At 45.0% G+C, this 20,993-nt stretch overlaps 1 protein-coding gene across 1 annotated transcript in view; it reads right to left on the bottom strand.

The window, feature by feature from the left end:
• The window catches only part of GUCY1B1 (guanylate cyclase 1 soluble subunit beta 1), a 100,139-nt gene extending 80,407 nt beyond the window's left edge, over positions 1-19,732 (bottom strand). The window contains exons 1-2 of the mRNA XM_040418580.1: positions 19,604-19,732; positions 8,527-8,600 (exon numbers count right to left, since the gene is read on the bottom strand). Coding sequence (XP_040274514.1) covers positions 8,527-8,600; positions 19,604-19,606 — 77 coding nt within the window. The 5' untranslated portion in view covers positions 19,607-19,732. The remainder of the gene's footprint in view (positions 1-8,526; positions 8,601-19,603) is intronic.
• Between the last annotated feature and the right edge of the window lie 1,261 nt (positions 19,733-20,993).

Raw genomic sequence — 20,993 nt, 5'->3', positions numbered from 1 at the left:
AAGCTCCAGTAGATTTCTAGATTTACCCTGTATTCGCACAAACAAACTTTATGCCATCTTTTTTCCTGTAAGCTGTAAAAGTTAAAGGGGTTCTCCAGGAATAAAAAAAATTAAAATACATAAATATTATTTTATAACAAATATATTCACAAATACCTTTCATTACTTAGAATGGCTCGTTTTGTCTAGGGAGCAATCATTAGGAGAAATAAAATGGCCGCCGTGCTATCAGTACGCACAAAACCCGTCCTAATCACACAGGAGGACAAGTTACTTCACCACAATGAGCCATAGTGCTGCCTCATCCTCCTCTGCTCTGCTTGCCAGGAATCATGATCCTGAATACAGGCGAATCTCTGTGGGAATGGAGATGATGAGGAGACATGAAAGGAGGGTGAGGTATGGCTAATGTGCAGCAGCACTTGTATGCAGTCTTCATTACCATAGTAACACATTACCACAGCCTGTCCTGTCCGTCCTCTCTGTACTTCATGTCTGCTCATGAACTAAAGTCCCCAGAGATTCAGCTGTAGTTCTTATCATCTGTATTCAGGAATGGATCACATACCTCCCAACCATCCAGGATCCAGCCGTACAGTGCCGGATTTCAGTGGCTGTCCTGCGGTCCAGGCGTGGGAGGTATGTCCCGCTTTCAGCTGTCAGTTTCCATAGGACGCAGAGACAGCTGATTATAATGGTGAAGCAGGGAGCCCTCCGCTCCCCACTTCACCATTTACCTCAGCTGCCCCTCCCCCACTTTCCACTAACCTCATCATCAGGAGAGGGGGCTGTGGAGCTCTGAGGGGGACTTGTTCTTTCAGCGTCCTCCTTGGTCTGCAGTCGCTGAAGGACCTGTGATGACGTCACTAGGCAGAGCTCAGCAGTTGAAGGACCTGAGATGATGTCACGTCCATGTGATCAGTGGAGAGAACATACTGCCACTGATTTAATGTAAGAGGCTGAGAGCCTGGAATATGCTGGGAGCTGTAGTTCTCCTTCTTGGAGGGAGGGAGTGGTTATTTGCCTAGCACTGTAGCTTTGAAGGGAGGAGAGTGATGTTATCTACATGGGACTGTATGTAGGAGGGAGGGAATGATGTTATTTACATGGGACTGTACATTGTAATAGTCTGTAGACAGATAGTGATGTTATGTACATGGGACTGTATGTTGGAAGGGCTGATAGGAGGGGAGCGATGTAATTTACATAGGACTGTATGTTGGAGGGAGTAAATGATGTTATTTACATGGGATTGTACATTGGAATAGTCTGTAGATAGTGATGTTATGTACATGGGACTGTATGTTGGAAGGGCTGATAGGAGGGGAGCGATGTAATTTACATAGGACTGTATGTTGGAGGGAGTAAATGATGTTATTTACATGGGATTGTACATTGGAATAGTCTGTAGATAGTGATGTTATGTACATGGGACTGTATGTTGGAGGGGCTGAAAGGAGGGGAGCGATGTTATTTAGCCTATAGGTAGTGTTGAGCCTATAGGTAGGGATGAGCTAACTTCTGTTTTCAAGTTCGGCATACAAGGTTCGGGTTATCTAAGAATTCCATTATGGATTCCATTAGGACGGACTATAACGTATGGTCCGTGGTGGTGGAATCCATAACAGAATTCTTAGATAACTCGAACCTGAACCTTGTACGCCGAACTTGAAAACAGAAGTTAGCTCATCCCTACCTATATGCACATGGACGCGAAAAATGGCGGTGTGAGGGCAGTTTAAGTAACAGTCGTCACACTCCCATTTTTATAATCAATTAAAGTCGATGAGTCTGGTCACATGGCTGTTTCTTTAACGGCCAAATAATAGCGGCTGTCAGAAAGTAGGACATGTTGTGGGATTAGGTGTTTAGTTATTTTTGAGAGGAGTTAGAGGCATGGCCTAGTGTGGAAAAATTTGCCGAGGCACGCTTTGTGCGCCGCACATAATTTCCCTCTTCCCTCTTTTCAAAAGTTAGGATCAAAATCCCCAACAAGTAGAGAGGAGGAGGATGAGGCAGCTCTTTACCTCAGGGCTGTAAAGTAACTTGTCCTCCTGTGTGATCAGGACAGGTTTTGTGTAAACTAATGGGACAGAGGCCATTTTGTTTCCCCTGATGATCGCTCCCCAGACAAAACGAGCCATTATAACTAATGAAAAGTATTTGGGAATATATTTATAATAAAGTAACATTTAAGTATTTTCATTCCCGGAGAACCCCTTTAAAGTGGTCCTGTCACCCCTCCAGACATGTCTGTTTTAATAGCTACGTGCATTCCCTGTGTAATATCTATTTTAGAGTATCTATTCTTATGACTCTATGGTGTGCCATTCCTCTATTTTTCCTGCTAGAAGTTTATGAATAAAGGTACAACTGGGTGTTACCATATGGAGGTGTGTCCCTGCAGAGTCTGATACTGTCCAATCAGTGCTGCCAGTGGCAGATTTTGCAGGGACGCACATTCAACTGGTAACGCCCAGTTGTAACTTTATTCAGAAGCTTCTAGTAGGAATAATAAAGGAATGACACAACACAGAGCGATAAGAAAGGTGGGGAGAGTTATCAAACTGATGTAAAGTAGAACTGGCTTAGGCTACTTTCACACTGGTGGTAGCCTTTTCTGGCAGGCTGTTCCGGCAGAAGAAAAGCCTGCCGGATCCATATGCTACCATAAGTCCACCGTGCTGGCGGAAGTCCGCTCTGGCCCCATTCACTATAATAGGGGCGGGCCGGAGGTCCGGCCGCACCACGGCAAACATGCCGAAAGGCTGCTGGCCAAAAACCGCAGCGTGCTGTAGTTTTATTCCGGCAGCCTCTCAGCATGTTTGCCGTGCTGCGGCCGGACCTCCAGCCCACCCCACTATACTGAAAGGGGCCAGAGCGGACTTCCGGCGGTACGGTGGACTTGCGGTAGCAAAGATCCGGCAGGCTGTTCCCCTGCCGGAACAGCCTGCCGGAAAATGTTACCGCCAGTGTGAAAGTAGCCTTAGTTGCCGATAGCAACCACTCAGATTCCACCTTTCAATTTCCAAAAGAGCTGTGAAAAATGAAAGGTGGAATCTGGTTGGTTGCTATGGGCAACTAGGCCAGTTCTACTTTATACCAGCTTGATAAATCTCCCCCGGTGTTCCAAAATTATTATTGCATTGGGAATGCAAGTAGTTACTCAAACAGACATGTGACAGGTCCTCTTTAACGCCAGCTCCACAAAAACACATAAAACGCATTGCTCTTCTACTAGTGTTTTGCAAGGTCTCTCCTGGCATATAAGGTAGAATTATGGGATCCACACTGTAAAAAATTCATAGAAGACCTTGAAAGGTGATAGATTTGATGATCTCTCTTAACCCTTTCAGAACCAGGCATTTTTTCAGTTTTTTCATTTTTGTTTTATTTACTCCCTGCCTTCCCAAAACCATAACTTTTTTTAATTTTGCCATTCACATAGTCATATGAGGCCTTGTTTTTTGCGGGACAAGTTGTACTTTCTAATAGCACCATTTACAGTTGCAAATAACGTACTAAAAAGCGGGAATAAAATTCCAAATGGGATTTTTAATTTTTTTAAAAAAAATTCTGTCACAGTTTCCTATGTGGTAAAACTGACCTGTTAGGTTCATTCTCTAGGTCAGTATAATTACATTGATACCACATATGTATAGTTTTTTTTTTTGCGTTGTAATACTGAAAAAAATAAAAACTAGAAAAAAAAAAAATCTTTGCATTACCATATTCTGACCACATTACTTTTTTATTTTTAAGTCTACAGAGCTGTATGAGGGCTTATTTTTTTGAAGGGCAGTCTTTACCTTTCATTAATACTATTTTAGGGTGTGTATCACTTTTTGATTCCTTTTTATTCAATTTTTATGGGAGGTGAAACAACCAAAAAAACGTGAATTGACCCCTTTAACTTTTTCATTGTTTGCCGTGTGGGATAAATATTTTAATATTTTAATAGTGTGGGCGCTTTTAAAAAAATGTATTTATTTTTGTACACTTTTTTATAGTAGGGAACTATAACAAGCAGATTGCGTCTCTCATAGATTCCAATGCCACAGGCAGGGGCTCCATAGGAACTAGTGTAAGGCAGTCTTGCATCACTCAGGAGTACAGAGGCTGCAGCACACACACTCCAGCTTCCCCGATCCTTGCTAGGGGAAGCTGGTGCACGGCCGGGAGCACGCCTCTTGGTCACATTTGACTACGGCATCTGAGGGGTTAAATATATGTGATCGGCATTATCATCGATCGCATACATTAGTCCGAAGTGCCTGCTGTTTAAAACAGCAAGCCCCTGGCAGCTATGGCGCCCGCTGTGTTTGCGACTGGGTGCCATCTTTAAACCCCCACCTAGCGTCATCATTTTACTGTGGAGCGACGGGAAAGGGTTAATACTAAAGATGGAAGAGTTAGATCGAAAAGACTCCTGATTGTGATCTTATAAATGTATATTAATTATCCACAATTATCAAGAGCCATATGGTATTTCATGCTATAGATAATTAGTGTGTGGGGGGAGGAGATTTTTAATGAACTATCTATGTGCGGTCTGGGAATAAACGTTTGCCCAGGGGGTTTGGTCTGCTTTCCTTTGGTTCTAAGAGGTTTAATAAAACTTTTATAATATATATATATATATATATATATATATTTCTTTTTTCTTTAACCTTACTACTATGAGAATTACAGTCAGTGCAATCCAATATTACAATTCCTCCAGACAGTAATATCTTAGAAATTACCATTATATTCTGTCAGTACAAGGTTACTAAGCAAAATGCGCCAGAATTCTGGCTTAATTTAGACCAAACATTTGGCATGCATGCTACACACCACACTTTCTGCCCTTCACCCAGCAAGGGGTGGCTCAGTGGAGAAGGAGGTGGCTTGATGGAATCCGGCGTTGTCAGAGACATGCCAACATTTTGGCTAAAGCAAGGCGAGGGGGTGGTGTAAATTCAGACAAAAGTATCTTGCAATATTTATCATCCAGCATGAGCCACTTTGAACCATTTAGCGCCTCTTTAGATTGCCTGTCTAAATATTGTCATAAATTAGATGCATCCTGTGGGACTATCATAGGCCGGTGTAAAACGCTGTTCTATATAGCAGGGACTAGGTGTTTCTACGTCTCTATAGTTAACATCAACCAAACCAGTGGTGGTGAACCTAGTGCACGGGAGCCAGAGGCGACACTCAGAGCCCTCTCTGTGGGCACCCACACCCTGGAATATGTCTCTGGCGTACCAATATGCCTTAGACTCTTCCTGCCATTCATCAGCACAGGGCACGCTATTAACAGCACAGGCAGCGCATTGAATGTAGGCAGGCGGTTATAGCTAAATGATAAAGTGCATGGAAGATCCTACAAACCGGATTCCAAAAAAGTTGGGACACTAAACAAATTGTGAATAAAAACTGAATGCAATGATGTGGAGATGGCAAATGTCAATATTTTATTTGTAATAGAACGTAGATGACAGATCAAACGTTTAATCCGAGTAAATGTATCATTTTAAAGGAAAAATACGTTGATTCAAAATTTCACTGTGTCAACAAATCCCCAAAAAGTTGGGACAAGTAGCAATAAGAGGCTGGAAAAAGTAAATTTGAGCATAACGAAGAGCTGGAAGACCAATTAACACTAATTAGGTCAATTGGCAACATGATTGGGTATAAAAAGAGCTTCTCAGAGTGGCAGTGTCTCTCAGAAGCCAAGATGGGTAGAGGATCACCAATTCCCACAATGTTGCGCAGAAAGATAGTGGAGCAATATCAGAAAGGTGTTACCCAGCGAAAAATTGCAAAGACTTTGCATCTATCATCATCAACTGTGCATAACATCATCCGAAGATTCAGAGAATCTGGAACAATCTCTGTGCGTAAGGGTCAAGGCCGTAAAACCATACTGGATGCCGTGATCTCCGGGCCCTTAAACGACACTGCACCACAAACAGGAATGCTACTGTAAAGGAAATCACAGAATGGGCTCAGGAATACTTCCAGAAACCATTGTCAGTGAACACAATCCACCGTGCCATCCCCCGTTGCCAGCTGAAACTCTACAGTGCAAAGAAGAAGCCATTTCTAAGCAAGATCCACAAGCTCAGACATTTTCACTGGGCCAGGGATCATTTAAAATGGAGTATGGCAAAATGGAAGACTGTTCTGTGGTCAGACGAGTCACGATTCAAAGTTCTTTTTGGAAATCTGGGACGCCATGTCATCCGGACCAAAGAGGACAAGGACAACCCAAGTTGTTATCAACGCTCAGTTCAGAAGCCTGCATCTCTGATGGTATGGGGTTGCATGAGTGTGTGTGGCATGGGCAGCTTGCATGTCTGGAAAGGCACCATCAATGCAGAAAAATATATTCAGGTTCTAGAACAACATATGCTCCCATCCAGACGTCATCTCTTTCAGGGAAGACCCTGCATTTTTCAACAAGATAATGCCAGACCACATTCTGCATCAATCACAACATCATGGCTGCGTAGGAGAAGGATCCGGGTACTGAAATGGCCAGTCTGCAGTCCAGATCTTTCACCTATAGAGAACATTTGGCGCATCATAAAGAGGAAGGTGCAACAAAGAAGGCCCAAGACGATTGAACAGTTAGAGGCCTGTATTAGACAAGAATGGGAGAGCATTCCTATTTCTAAACTTGAGAAACTGGTCTCCTCGGTCCCCAGACGTCTGTTGAGTGTTGTAAGAAGAAGGGGAGATGCCACACAGTGGTGAAAATGGCCTTGTCCCATCTTTTTGGGGATTTGTTGACACCATGAAATTCTGATTCAACATATTTTTCCCTTAAAATGGTACATTTTCTCAGTTTAAACTTTTGTTCTGTGATTTATGTTCTATTCTGAATAAAATATTAGAAGTTGGCACCTCCACATCATTGCATTCAGTTTTTATTCACGATTTGTATAGTGTCCCAACTTTTTTGGAATCCGGTTTGTATATTGGTATTCAGGGTAACTTGCCATGTTGGCACTTTGCGATAAATAAGTGGGTTTTGGGTTACAGTTTGGGCACTCGGTCTGTAAAAGGTTCGGCTTAACTGAACTAAACCTTAATCACGTGTGAACCATAATAGTTGAAATCATTTGAAATCCTCGACATAATAATCTACATTGAATAATTTAGTAAATGCATTACTCATCTTGTACTGACACTTGTACTAAGCCCTAGAGCTGCATTCACAATTCTACTGGTTGTGATTGAAAACAGTCAACGGGCTTATCAAGCTCATCATTAGACATTACAGTCTTTATGGGTGGAACGAGAGATCCTACAACACATCAGATCACACCATAGCAAACAATGAACTAGTAAGGATTGACAGATTTAAACTTCGGGGCCTATAGAATTGTGAATGAATCTCTGAATAAAAATACAGAATGTAACCTGTGCCTCATCAAAAGATAAGTAATGCAATATATTAATTCTACAGGGTGGGCCATTTATATGGATACACCTTAATAAAATGGGAATGGTTGGTGATATTAACTTCCTGTTTGTGGGGGGAAATTTTTCAAGATGGGTGGTGACCATGGCGGCCATTTTGAATTCGGCCATTTTGAATCCAACTTTTGTTTTTTCAATAGGAAGAGGGTCATGTGACACATCAAACTTATTGGGAATTTCACAAGAAAAACAATGGTGTGCTTGGTTTTAACTTTATTCTTTCATGAGTTATTTACAAGTTTCTGACCACTTATAAAATGTGTTCAATGTGCTGCCCATTGTGTTGGATTGTCAATGCAACCCTCTTCTCCCACTCTTCACACACTGATAGAAACACCGCAGGAGAAATGCTAGCACAGGCTTCCAGTATTAGTAGTTTCAGGTGCTGCACATCTCGTATCTTCACAGCATAGACGATTGCCTTCAGATGATACGAGATGTGCAGCACCTTAAACTATGGATACTGGAAGCCTGCGCTAGCAGTTCTCCTGCAGTGTTGCTATCAGTGTGTGAAGAGTAGGAGAAGAGGGTTGCATTGACAATCCAACACAATGGGCAGCACATTGAACACATTTTATAAGTGGTCAGAAACTTGTAAATAACTCATGAAAGAATAAAGTTACATTAAAACCAAGCACACCATTGTTTTTCTTGGGAAATTCCCAATAAGTTTGATGTGTCACATGACCCTCTTCCTATTGAAAAAACAAAAGTTGGATTCAAAATGGCCGACTTCAAAATGGCCGCCATGGTCACCACCCATCTTGAAAAGTTTCCCCCCTCACATATACTAATGTGCCACAAACAGGAAGTTAATATCACCAACCATTCCCATTTTATTAAGGTGTATCCATATAAATGGCCCACCCTGTATATAAAAAATATAATGTGTTGAGATATGAACATGCACTTTTAAATAACTTCCGTTTTTTTTTTCATTCCTGAAGGAACAGATTGTGGCATAGTGACCCAAACATTAGCATTAGCTCTGCTACATTAACAAAAAAATAAATATTACAAGTATATAGAATGAAGCTCCAGCCAACAACTTACTTTATATCCTCCCATACTTCTTCTCCATAGTTCCTTATCACCAGCAGCTCCAAGGCATGATTGACAAATCCATACTATAAATGAAGAAGACAAGAAATGTGCTATTATAAGTAGGAAAATAAACTAAATGTCATTTTGTAGCGTCTATTCTTATGACTGTATGTTGTGCTGTTCCTCTGTTATTCCTTATAGAATTTATAAATGAATTGCCTGGAGTCTGCAATGAAGGTCCAGATGGGTGTTACCAGTTGGGGGGGGGGGGGGGGGGGTGTCCCTGCACAGTCTGATACTATCTAATCAGTGCCACCAATGGCAGATTGTGAAGGGACTGGTAACATCCATCTAGACCTTTATTGCAGACTGTTAACTTCTAAAAGGAATAACAGAGGAACGGCACAACACAGAGTCATAAGACCAGATACTTCGGAATTGACAGATAGGTCAAAAAGGTTACAGGTCCTCGTAAAGAATCTTTTCACACTCTGTCTTGATTGTCCATTTAGTGTATGCGCCGAGAAAGCTCCTGGGGCATCCGTCCCCGTGAATGTACATGTAAAAACAACTGCATACCACGTGATATATGTTTTTTTCGTGGATATCTCTACATGGGGTCTGCTGCACTATTCCTTACAACTAAAAAATTTAAATAAATAAATAAATAATATAAAAAAACATTGACATGTGCAAAAAGACCTCTAATCAGCGGCATTCAGTGTTTTGAGGTCGTATAGGTCCATAGGTCAGAATGGGCGCATAAAAACCCATCAACACCTGTTTTCCCAGACCATTCCCCTCACATACCCCCCCCCCTCCCTTGTTCAACCCTGAGGGAACACTCGCCAGACAATGTACTCAGGACAGGGAATCCGCGTTTCCCTGCAACCGGCCTGCCCTGTGTTCCACTGTAAATTTTAAGTTCTGTAGGGAAAGGAACCATCTGGTGACCCAGGCATTTCTGTCTTTGGCCTGGCTCATCCACTTGAGAGGGGAGTGGTCAGTCACCAGGTGGAATTTTCTCCCCAACAAATAATAACGGAGAGACTCGAGTGCCCACTTCATAGCCAAGCACTCTCTCTCCACTATAATGTACATGGTCTCGGCTGGGGTGAGCTTACGGCTGAGGAAGACAACGGGATGCTCCTCCCGTTGACTTCCTGAGACAGTACAGCACTGAGGCCTACTTTGGAGGCATCGGTCTGTACTATAAATTCCTTTTTGAAGTCGGGCGTCACGAAAACCAGGGACCCGCACAGGGCCGACTTCAAAGCGGAAAAAGCCTCTTCCGCCTGATCATCCCAGTGAACCACCACTGACTTGCGTCCCTTCAAGAGCCCTGTCAATGGCACGGCCACCATAGCAAAGTGGGGAACAAACCTCATGTAATAGCCCACCATTCCCAAGAACAACTTTACTTGCCTAGTAGTGACAGGTCGGGGCCAATTCTGTATTGCCTCTATTTTGTTCACTTGGGGTTTGATGACACCGCGCTCAATAACATACCCCAGGTATTTAGTCTCCTCTAACCCTATTGCACATTTTTGGGGGTTATCGGTTAGTCCAGCCTTCCGAAAGGAGTCCACTACGGCCTGCACTTTGGGTAGGTGACTTTCCCAGTCGGTACTGTGGATGACAATATCGTCCAGACAAGCCGAAGCGTACCGACGATGTGGACGAAGCACAATGTCCATAAGTCATTAAAAAGTGGCAGGGGCGCCATGCAGACCAAAGGGTAAGACCTTATATTGATACAGCCCCCCAGGAGTAATGAAGGCAGATTTCTCTTTGGCAGACTCCGTTAAGGGCACCTGCCAGTACCCTTTCGTGAGGTCCAAAACAGAAAAATACCGGGCTTGTCCTAACCTCTCGATGAGCTCATCCACCCGGGGCATGGGATAAGCATCAAATTTGGAAACCTTGTTAAGTTTTCGAAAGTTATTACAAAACCGCAACGTCCCGTCCGGCTTGGGTATCAATACTATAGGACTGGCCCACTCACTTTTTGACTTCTCAATGACATCTAGCTGCAACATTAGCTGCACCTCCTCAGATATGGCTTGTCGCCGAGCCTTGGGTATCCTATATGGTTTTAATCAGACTTTTGCCTGAGGCTCAGTGACAATGTCATACTGGATTATGGAAGTGCATCCAGGGAGGTCCGAGAACACATCCGTGTTCCGACTAACTAATTCCCTGGCCTCCTGAGTCTCTTTAGAGGAGAGGCTGTCAGCAATTTTTACTGTGGCAGCCGCCTCTCTTGCATCAGACAGAGGGGCCGGTACCTCTTCTCCTAAAAAAACCTGGCCGCGGGCTGTCTTTTGTACAGGTTTCCCTATCTTTCGACGGTTTGAGTAAATTCACATGGTACACCTGCTCCAGCTTTCGCCACCCTGGCTGGTGTACCTTGTAGTTTACCTCTGCAACTTTTTCGATTACTTCGTAGGGTCCCTGCCACCTAGCCAGGAACTTACTGTTGTCGGTTGGTACCAGAACCAAAACCCAATCTCCTGGGTTAAAGATCCGGACCCGAGCCTGCCGATTATAGACCCCACTTTGAGCTCTCTGAGCTGCCTCCATATGCTCTCTTACAAGAGACAACACTGTTTCCATACGTTCCTGCATCTGGGTGACGTATTCAATACTTTTATAAGGGGTGGATTGTTGCTCCCACGCCTCTTTGGCTATGTCCAACAGACCATGAGGATGTCTGCTATATAGCAGTTCGAAGGGCGAGAATCCAGTAGAGGCCTAGGGCACCTCTCGCACTGCGAACATAAGATAGGGCAGAAGGAGTTCCAGTTCTTCCCATCCTTAGACATCACTCTTTTTAACATGTTTTTTAATGTTTGGTTAAACCTTTGTACCAGGCCGTCAGTTTGCGGATGATAAACGGACGTCCATAGCTGTTTGATGTGCAGCAACTTACAGAGTTCCATCATCACCTTGGACATAAAAGGTATCCCCTAGTCAGTCAGAACCTCTTTAGGTAGCCCCACTCGGGAAAACATCTTCATTAACTCTTAAGCTATAAGTTTAGCCGATGTATGTCACAGTGGCACCGACTCCGGATACCAAATGGCATAATCTAGGACGACCAAGATGTGTTGGTGTCCTCTAGCGGTGTCATGCCCTGCTCTGACTATGTGCGGAGGTCAAGCCAGAATAGCAGCACGTGTTTAGTTTTGTTTTGGAGTCGTGCTGGACCCGCCTCCCATCAGGTGCACTGGGTGGGGTCATTTGTTTAAATAGCACTCTAGTCCAGTGTTCTGAGCGGGTTATAGAAATCAGTCTGGCCTTGGAAGCAAGGAAGGAAGGTTGTCTGTTCCAGCACAGAAAGATAAGTGTGGTTTTAGTTTTTGTTGATTGCTGTCTAGGTTGTGTTTGTGTCATCTTTCCCATCCAGGTTCTGTGCGAGCAGGCTGCTCCTTTTCCCCTTTTCACCATCTCAGGGAATCTAGGGTGTTTTAACCCAGGCACGTGGACACTTCATTCCTACCATCAAGGTCTGAATGTGGGCTGAGCAGTGCAGGGAAAGAGGTCAGGGTTTAGCTAGGAGGTGACCCTTCCCCTGCTTCTCGCCTAGAGCCTGGTCGTTGGTTTATCTGTGTGTCTGAGTTCCCCGTCCGCCGTGACAAGTGGACTTCGGTACTGGATCTATGAGGCCCATAGCTATTCGCTCAAACGGTATCTCGATGATCAGGAGAGGTACTAAGGGACTGCGGAAAAGGTGCTGGGGGCTAGTTGTTTGGCAGGCCAGGCAACACTTGCAAATTTCGTCCACCTCTCTAAACACACTGGGCCAGTAAAATCATGGTAATATCCGGTCCTGTGTTTTCTGCATTCCCAGATGACCCCCAAGAACATGTTGATGGGATAACTCTAACACGAGTTTGCGATAAGCCTGGGGCACCACCAACTGTTCACTATGTTCACCCCGCAGCTGGTTTACCCGATACAGCATATTCTGATGAACCACAAAATGGGGAAACATCGACTCAGCCCCATGTTGTTGTGGTTCCCCATCAATTATTACCACATTCTTCCAGGCTTGGGATAGGGTTGGGTCCCCATGTTGTGCTGTACAGAAATTTTCCCCGGAGACACTGAGGTCCTCCAACTCAGGACCTAGTGGCAAGTGCTCCACGTCTACCACCATTACACTCAGCGGGGTTGTCTCCCACTCTTCCACCGAAGTGGCAGTCACCCCTACTGCAGGCCCTTCGGCCTCAGGTTCCCATGGTTCTGGCCTTCCTCCTGAACAATGCCAATCTCCTAGGTTTACCCCTGACTCACGGGTATCAGTAACTCTCACAACCGGCCATAAGGCCGGGAAGCCAGGAAAGTCTCTCCCTATTATGAGTTCGTAGTGTAGATTTGTGGCTACTGCCACCTCGTGGGTCCACCTGCCGTCTACTGTGGTTAAAGACACCAGCTCGGTGGGGTAGTCTTTTAAGTCTCCATGGATGCACATCACCCCAACTTTCCGACCAGTATACTCAGTGGACCACACTAGGATAGCCTTTACTAGGGTCATCAGGCTCCCTGAGTCCCTCAGCGCCTCCGCTTGAGTGCCTACCACTTTCACCTGGAACAAGTGGTCTAGAGATTCCAGGGTACCGGTTGCACATCGTTTCCTGGCATATACAGTATCGTATATGACGGTAACCACAATTAGTGTCCATGGGCTCAACCCGATGAGGACAGTCAGCCCTTACATGGCCAGGCTCCTGACACTGCCAGCATACTAACGGAGCCAAGCCCATAGTGGGTACATCCCGGGTGGGTTTAATCAGGTCAAATCTCCGGGCCTGGGGTGAAGATTTCCGGGGTTTGACTGCCCCCCTCCCAAAATAAATCACCTGTAGATTCTTAGTAGCCTCATAGCATTCCACCAGGTCCACCATCTCCAGGGCATTGCCAGGAGACACCTGGCCGATCCAGTGCTGGAGAGGGGGTGGCAAAGCCCTCCAGAACATATCAGCTAATAGTCAATCCAGAATAGCCGTGGGACTAGGCACATCAGGCTGTAGCCACTTTTGCAAGAGGTGAAATAAGTCATAATACTGGGGTCTCGCGGGCTCAGCTGGGTTAAACCCCCACTGATGTACTCGCTGGGCCCGGACCAACACATTCACCCCCAGTCTTGCCAGAATCTCACCCTTTACTTTCTGGTAGTCGGCCGCTTGATCGTCCGGCAAGTCGAAATACACCCGCTGAGAATCGGATGCCAGGAACGGAGCGATGACCTCAGCCCACTGGTCTCGGGGTAGTTTCTCCCTTGTGGCCACCTTCTCGTACATCGCCAGGTAGGTTTTGACGTCATCTAAGGGTGTCATCTTGGGAATCGTCGCATGGACCGCTTTCCGGACATCATGGAAGCTTTGGGATGTTCCTGCCGTCTTTATAGCCATCGCGTGTTGTAACAGCAGCTGGTTTGTTTCTTGCTGCTGCCTGTTAGCCTCCCGTTGTTGCAGGTTGGTTTTTTCGCTGCTGCTGGTTAGCCTTCACAAGAGCCTTCATTATGGCCTCCATTTTGTCGAGGGTCACGGGTTGAAATCTAGAGGGTTTAATGCAAGACATACAACGGTGCCCGGAGCAAAAATGAAAAACAATACTTCGGCAATCATGCCTGCCTCACTGCGCTTGCCTGCATCCTCCACCATTTGTGGGGTTTCACTCTGGTAGATAGGGTCCTATCCTAAGGCCCTAAAACTGCTTTAAGGCCTAGACCACCAAGAAACTTTTGTAGATTTTAACTATTGAATGACAGCTGAAGCCCGCAAGATTATCCAGCCCCAGGAGTTTCATAAGCTTCAGCCTTAGTATCTTCGAGCCTCTGAAGAAACTATCAAAGTGCCAGGTATAGGTAAGGTTAGCTTCACTTTACAATGTAAAGTAGCACAGACTGGAACTTTAAAGGTTGTTTATTAAAAGATCTTTGTGCTAAAAACTTACAGGGCCCAGTCAGCGCCCAGGGGACCCATTTATCAGCAGGATCCAAAGTTTCTTTTTTAGGGAAAATAAGATAGAGACTTTCTGCTATCTGGTTGTACTATAAGGGTTCTCCTTTGGGCACAAGATTTGATACACAGTATGATGGAACAATCCTTTGGTTGCTACCCAAATTTTAAAAAAATTACATAATGCTATTTGTAGAATCTTTTATTTTACCTTTTATGTGTTTTTATGAATTCTAGTTACTTCTTGAATTGTCTCTCCATGGTGTAGCTGTGCTTTTATAAGGAATAAAGTAACAACTGATTTTTGGATATGACTTGTCTCCTGCTAGGAAACATCTGGTGGTTATGGACAGATGCTCCAAACAAGCTCAGCATAGGTAACATGATGCAAATGGTGTCTGATTATTCTACTGGTTAGAGGCTGGAGAATAAATCGGTGGATGACTATGCCAGATATCTATGCTCTTGTGGAGATGTAACAGGGGCTTGCAGACATGCTACCACCAAACCTCTGTTCAGCTGCCTGGGAGGAGAAGATGGTGGCAATGCACAGTGCTCAACTGATGATTCCCTTGGAGGAGCAACCTGGAATTTTTTTTTAGAAAAATATATTCTACAGTACAAAGTAGGGGACCATGAATAACAGTGTCTCTAAGACATATTTCTAAAGTGGTCGTTCGTGGATAATCACAGTTATCACAAACTTCTGAGAGGCAGGGGCATTGCTATGGTCTCAAAAGTTCCAGGGCCCAAGCACCAATGCCCAATTCTCTAAGTTGAACAACTGCAGCACATACCTCTCACATCCAGGGCCTCCCATGTGACTTCTCCTCTGATGTAGATCTTTTCTGTCATCATCTTCTCCATTCGGTCCGGACACTTCTCTCAACCGCCTCGTCTCTGCAGAGTGTGACGCACAGACATCTTAGCTTCCTTTCTTTTCTGTACCCCCAAATACTATCCTGAAGAAAAATGAGTGCCCCCCCCCATAGTAACAGTACTCCTCATAGTCCCACCAATAGTAATTCCCTTCTAGAATGCTCTCATTAGTAATACTGCCCCCTACTAGACCTAACAGTGATAATGCTCCACAAGAGTGCCTCCATTAGTAGAAGAGCCCTCCAGTATTAATAATACCCTCACAGACCCCCAGTAGTTATAAGGCCCCCACAGTGCTCTTAGTAGAAATAAGGCGGATCCCTCCTATAGAGCCCCCAGTAGTAAAAGGAACGCCTAATGTCCCCTGGATTTAAAATGCCCCACAGTGCCCCCAGTATTTATACAGCCCCTTACTGTTATAATGATCACCCTGAAGCGCCCCAAGTATTTATAATGCCACCTGCAGTGCCCCTGTAGTTATATCGCCCTCTACTGTTATAATGCTCGCCCTGACGTGCCCCCAATATTTATAATGCCGCCTGCAGTGCCCCCTGTAGTTATATTCCTCCATTTAGTGTCCTCAGAAATTATAATTCCTCAGCACCTCCGCCATACAGTCCCATGTAAATAGCACTATTTCCCTCCCTCCGCCATAGACTCCCATATAAATACCATCACACCATCTCTCCAGCCCCCTCCAATATACAGTCCCATGTAAATAACATCCCTCTCTATCTAAAGCCCCCTCCAAAATACAGTCCCATGTAAATAACATCACACCATCTCTCCTCCCTCTTCCAACATACAGTCCCATGTAAATAACATCACCCCCTCCCCAGACGCCTTCAACATACAGTCCCATCTAAATAACATCACCTCCTCAATATTCAGTCCCATATAAAAAACATCACTCCCTCCCCCAGACACCTTCAACATACAGTCCCATGTAAATAAAATCACCCCCTCCCCAGCCACCTCCAACATGCAGTCCCATGTAAATAACATTACCACTTAACATTCAATACCATGTAAATAATATCACTCCCTCCCACAGCTGCCTTCAACATGCAGTCCCATATAAATAACATTACCCCTCAACATACAGTCCCATGTAAATAACATCACCCTACCCCAGCCACTTCCAAATTTCAGTCCCATGTAAATAACTTCCCTCCCTTCAGCCCTAACATACAGTCCCAGTTGAATAACTACAACTCCCAACATTGCTCTGCCTCTCACACTGAGTAATCTACCCCTCACTTACCTCTCCTCATGAGCAGATCTCACCTCAGCCTCTTCCCAGGACTTCTCTTCACTGCTGAGCCGTTCTCTCCTGCACTGGTCACATGATGGTGACATCATCACAGGTCCTTTTCAGCTACTGCATTTAAAACTGATCACATGACCTGTAAGGTCATCACAGGTCCTTCAGCTCTTGCAGTGCATTAGATTCAACTGTAATACAGTTATATCTAGGAGACAAGCAGGACATTCGGGGCCTGGGACAAAACATCAGGGGCCCAGGCCCCGAATGTTTTGACCTAGCAACGCCCCTGCTGGGTGGAAACTTGTAAACCAAGATTAGGCAGATGTTTTTGCCATATTTTTTTCCAATGATATGATGTTTTTTATATCAGCGCTGATACTTTTTTTTGGTTTATCCTCTATTGATACATAAAACCCTCTATAATTTTTTGGGTGCAATAAGAGTGTCTACTGTATGTTCCAGCTGCATAGACAACAACATATATACTATGTCCACAGTTTCTCAAAAATAAATGCAAAAGCCCATAAAATACACAACCATATTCCATACATGATCAGCTCAAAGGGGTTATCCAATGGTTAATGTAAAAAATGAAAAATAAGATGTCACGTAGTACACACCAGTCTCTTTCTAACAAACTTAGAACCAGCCCTGTTACTCACATGGATCCAGAGATCTCCCCATTCATTGCTCCAATTGTTCTGCTAGATTTATTTCAGGCTGTCAGCTTCGGGGGTGTGTCCTCTCTCAGGGAAGTGGCAATTTAAAGGGAACCTGTCACCTCCGAAAACCCTCCCAAGCCGCCAGCAGTACCTGCGTGTAGCCCGCAGTGTGTTTCTGATGATGCCTTTCTTCCTGAAGGCAGATGCGGCAAAAGTACTGAAAACGTTTTATCCGCTGCCCGGCGCGCTTCTCCACATATGCTTGAAGTGAAGAGGGCAGCGGTCAGCGCTTATGCAGAGAGTTCGGCAAAGCCAGCCGAACAGCCGGCTGTCAGTCACAGCGAAGGGGCAGGGAAGGGGCGTGGTTACCGTGACTTGGAGCAAGGAGGCCGCTGCCCTCTTGACTTCAAGCATATGTGGAGAAGCGCGTCGGGCAGGGGATAAAACAACGTTTTCAGTACTTTTGCTGCATCTGCCTTCAGGGAGAAAGGCATCGTCAGAAACACACTGCTGGCGGCTTGGGATGGTTTTGGGAGGTGACAGGTTCCCTTAAGGATGAAACTGAGCATGTGTGTCCATCTCAGTGAGCAGGACAGAGGAATTAAAAAAAAAGAACAGCAGGTGGCGCTATACAGATATATTTCAGTGAATAACTAAATTTTATATTACAAGCAATTACAAAAGTATTCAGATCCAGGAGCTGGTTTGAAAAATGTAGAACCCCTTTAATCATACGTGGCATTTAAAGGGCTTCTGTCACCCCCCAAAAGTCATTTTTAATTTTTGGGCTAATTAAAATCCTTGTAGTGCGATTATTCAATATATAGTGCTCTTACTCTTTTTCGTTCAGTAGTTTTTTTTAAAACCGCACTTTTATAATATGTAAATTACCTCTCTACCAGCAAGTAGCATCCTCCTTTCAAAAGAACGCCCCCTCCTCTTGTTGATTGACAGGGCCAGCGAGCGCTCTCCTCCTCTGGCTGGCCCTGTCTGCGTTCTAAATCTCGCGCCTGCGCCGTACCGGTCTTCAGTCGGCGCAGGCGCACTGATAGGAGGACGCTCGCTCGGCCGCTCCTTCCTCAGTGCACCTGCGCCGATGACGTCACATCTACTCCCGACGCAGGCGCACTGAGGAAGGAGCGGCCGAGCGAGCATCCTCCTATCAGTGCGCCTGCGCCGACTGAAGACCGGTACGGCGCAGGCGCGAGATTTAGAACGCAGACAGGGCCAGCCAGAGGAGGAGAACGCTCGCTGGCCCTGTCAATCAACAAGAGGAGGGAGCGTTCTTTTGAAAGGAGGATGTGGCGGCTACCAGCAAGTAACCGCCCTACTTGCTGGTAGCGAGGTAATTTACATATTATAAAAGTGCGGTTTTTATAGAAACTAGACAACAGATAAGGGTAAGAGCATTATATATTGAATAATCGCACTATAAGGATTTTAATTAGCCCAAAAATTAAAAATGACTTTTGGGGAGTGACAGAAGCCCTTTAATACAGCATCGCTTAGTAATAAAAGATGCCAAACACGACAGAGAATAACGCTCGAGAGAACTGTATTCAGGGAGTTTTGAGAAACATTACGCCTACGACAAAGAATTGTACAAAATATAGTCAACAGACCCTGTTATTCTGACGACTGGCCGCGTAAGTAAAGCACGCTAAAGATATACGACGGCTCGTCACCTGACGCGGATGAATCCGGTCCAGGGCCTTCTCCAAAATGACAACGCAGCTAATGCACCGAGGTGAACTGTTATGACAATGCCCCCCTGTGACATCCCAGCCATTTCCTAACGCATTTCCTCGCACACCAGTCGGTGCTCTGTTGCATCTCTTTGTTCATATCATTTGGCAGGAAAACAATGAGAGAGAATGGCGTTATGCAATTTTCAGCTCAGCATCTCCTGCTATTGTCTGTAGCCAGAAAAGCGTCATGTTTTACAGTAAGATGCAACGCCGTGGTACAAGGCAGCACAACAGGAGCAGGAATGCAGATGTGCCGGCACGAAACGCGATAACAGTGCTATTAATCAGTGTGCGACGGGGGGAAAAAACAGGACGTGCTTTACGTGATCATGTAGAACATATCTCCCCCCCCCCCCCCCAAAACAGTATATTGTAAACCGTGCACTGATTTCATATCAGCTAAAACACAAAGCTAAGCAGTGGGGACGCTGGGTGGCACAATGTCCCAATTATACAAGCAGTGCCTGATCCATACAGACAGATAGACAGACAGACAGACAGAATTGAAATGATTGTCCATACTTGCAGATCATAATCCCCATTCACTTTACACAATGCACCTACCATTCTGCCAGTGGTTTCCCCTTCTCCCTTTCAAGAAGACAATGGTATATAAAGAGTTACTAAGTGACAGCCTCTGCAGCTCTAACGGAGCTTAGTCCAGCAGCCGAGCCGAGTCCGACACAAAGCCCCGCCCCCTGGTGACGAGCGGGCGGCGGCAGCCAATAGGAGCTCAGTCTCCAGCACTGAGCAGAAGATGCCTGGCAGGGCTGTGAGCGGTGACAGGGAGGAAGGAGACATCCTCGCCTCCTCTTGTTGCTCCAGCAACAGCCAAGAGACAGTCTGCTGCGTTGTGGGAAGGAGAAGGTTAAATCAGAAGAATGGGCAAGAAACCTACAAATGATGCAACTATGACATGATACAAAATACACCCTCCTCAGGGGTCTACTCATTACCAGAGCCTTCTGAAGGATACAGGGTGTGCATGGCTTAAAGGTGTATACACACTATACTTTTAGGGGCCCTGACAACATGGGGGATGTGTTAGTTTATCCATCGGACTGCTGCTCCCAGCAGAACCAATCAGATTCCACCTTTCATTTTCCGAAGGAGCTGTCAAAAATGAAAGGTGGAATCTGATTGGTTGCTAGGGGCAACTAAGCCAATTCTACTTTACACCGGTTTTTGGTGATGAGCGGCAGGGGCTATATTCGAATTTGCGATATTTCACAAATAATTTGTAGAATATTCATCTTATATTCGCTAATTTCGAGAATTCGAGGTTATTTTATTGAATGCGAAAAATCTGCAAAATGTAAAAATCGCGTAATGCAAATTCGTAACGCGAAGTATAGGCGTGGGTCACTTTGGCTACATTTTTCAAGCTGGTATATGTTTCCTGAGACTGGAGAAAATGGTTGGCACGGCAGAACATTACAATAGCTTTATATGCAGATAGAGTCAAGTGCTCCAATATATTCGCAATTGCGCAAATCGCCAGTGATTAGAATATTTTTTCGCACTACGTGCAACTTACATTTTAGAGGTCTGACTACAGATTACTGATTGGTGCACTAAGGTTCCATTCACACGTCCGAAAATGGGTCCGTTCCGCAATTTTGCGTAACGGGTGCGGACCCATTCATTCTCTATGGGGAGCGCGACCCCGATCTTCCGGTCCACAGCTCCGCAAAGGATAGAACATGTCCTATTCTTGTCCGCAGCTCGTTATTCGAATATTCGTGCTCAACACTACTAATTTTGATAAATGACCCCAATATTCTGTATAATATGGATTACCCCCACGTCCAGTACAGCCCTATTACCCCCATCCAGTCGTCACCGAGATCAGCGTTCACACACCAGATTCTCAGCTTGTCTGCTGTTCTGTTTCCTACATTGTAGGAGCCATTTAAAGGGCATCTGTCAGAAGGTCTGTACCTATGACACTGGC

The sequence above is a fragment of the Bufo bufo genome, chromosome 2 (assembly GCF_905171765.1).
Source record: "Bufo bufo chromosome 2, aBufBuf1.1, whole genome shotgun sequence".
NCBI lineage: Eukaryota > Metazoa > Chordata > Amphibia > Anura > Bufonidae > Bufo > Bufo bufo.
The sequence above is the reverse complement of the archived record's forward strand: the minus strand, read 5'-3'. Positions and strand labels throughout refer to the sequence as shown.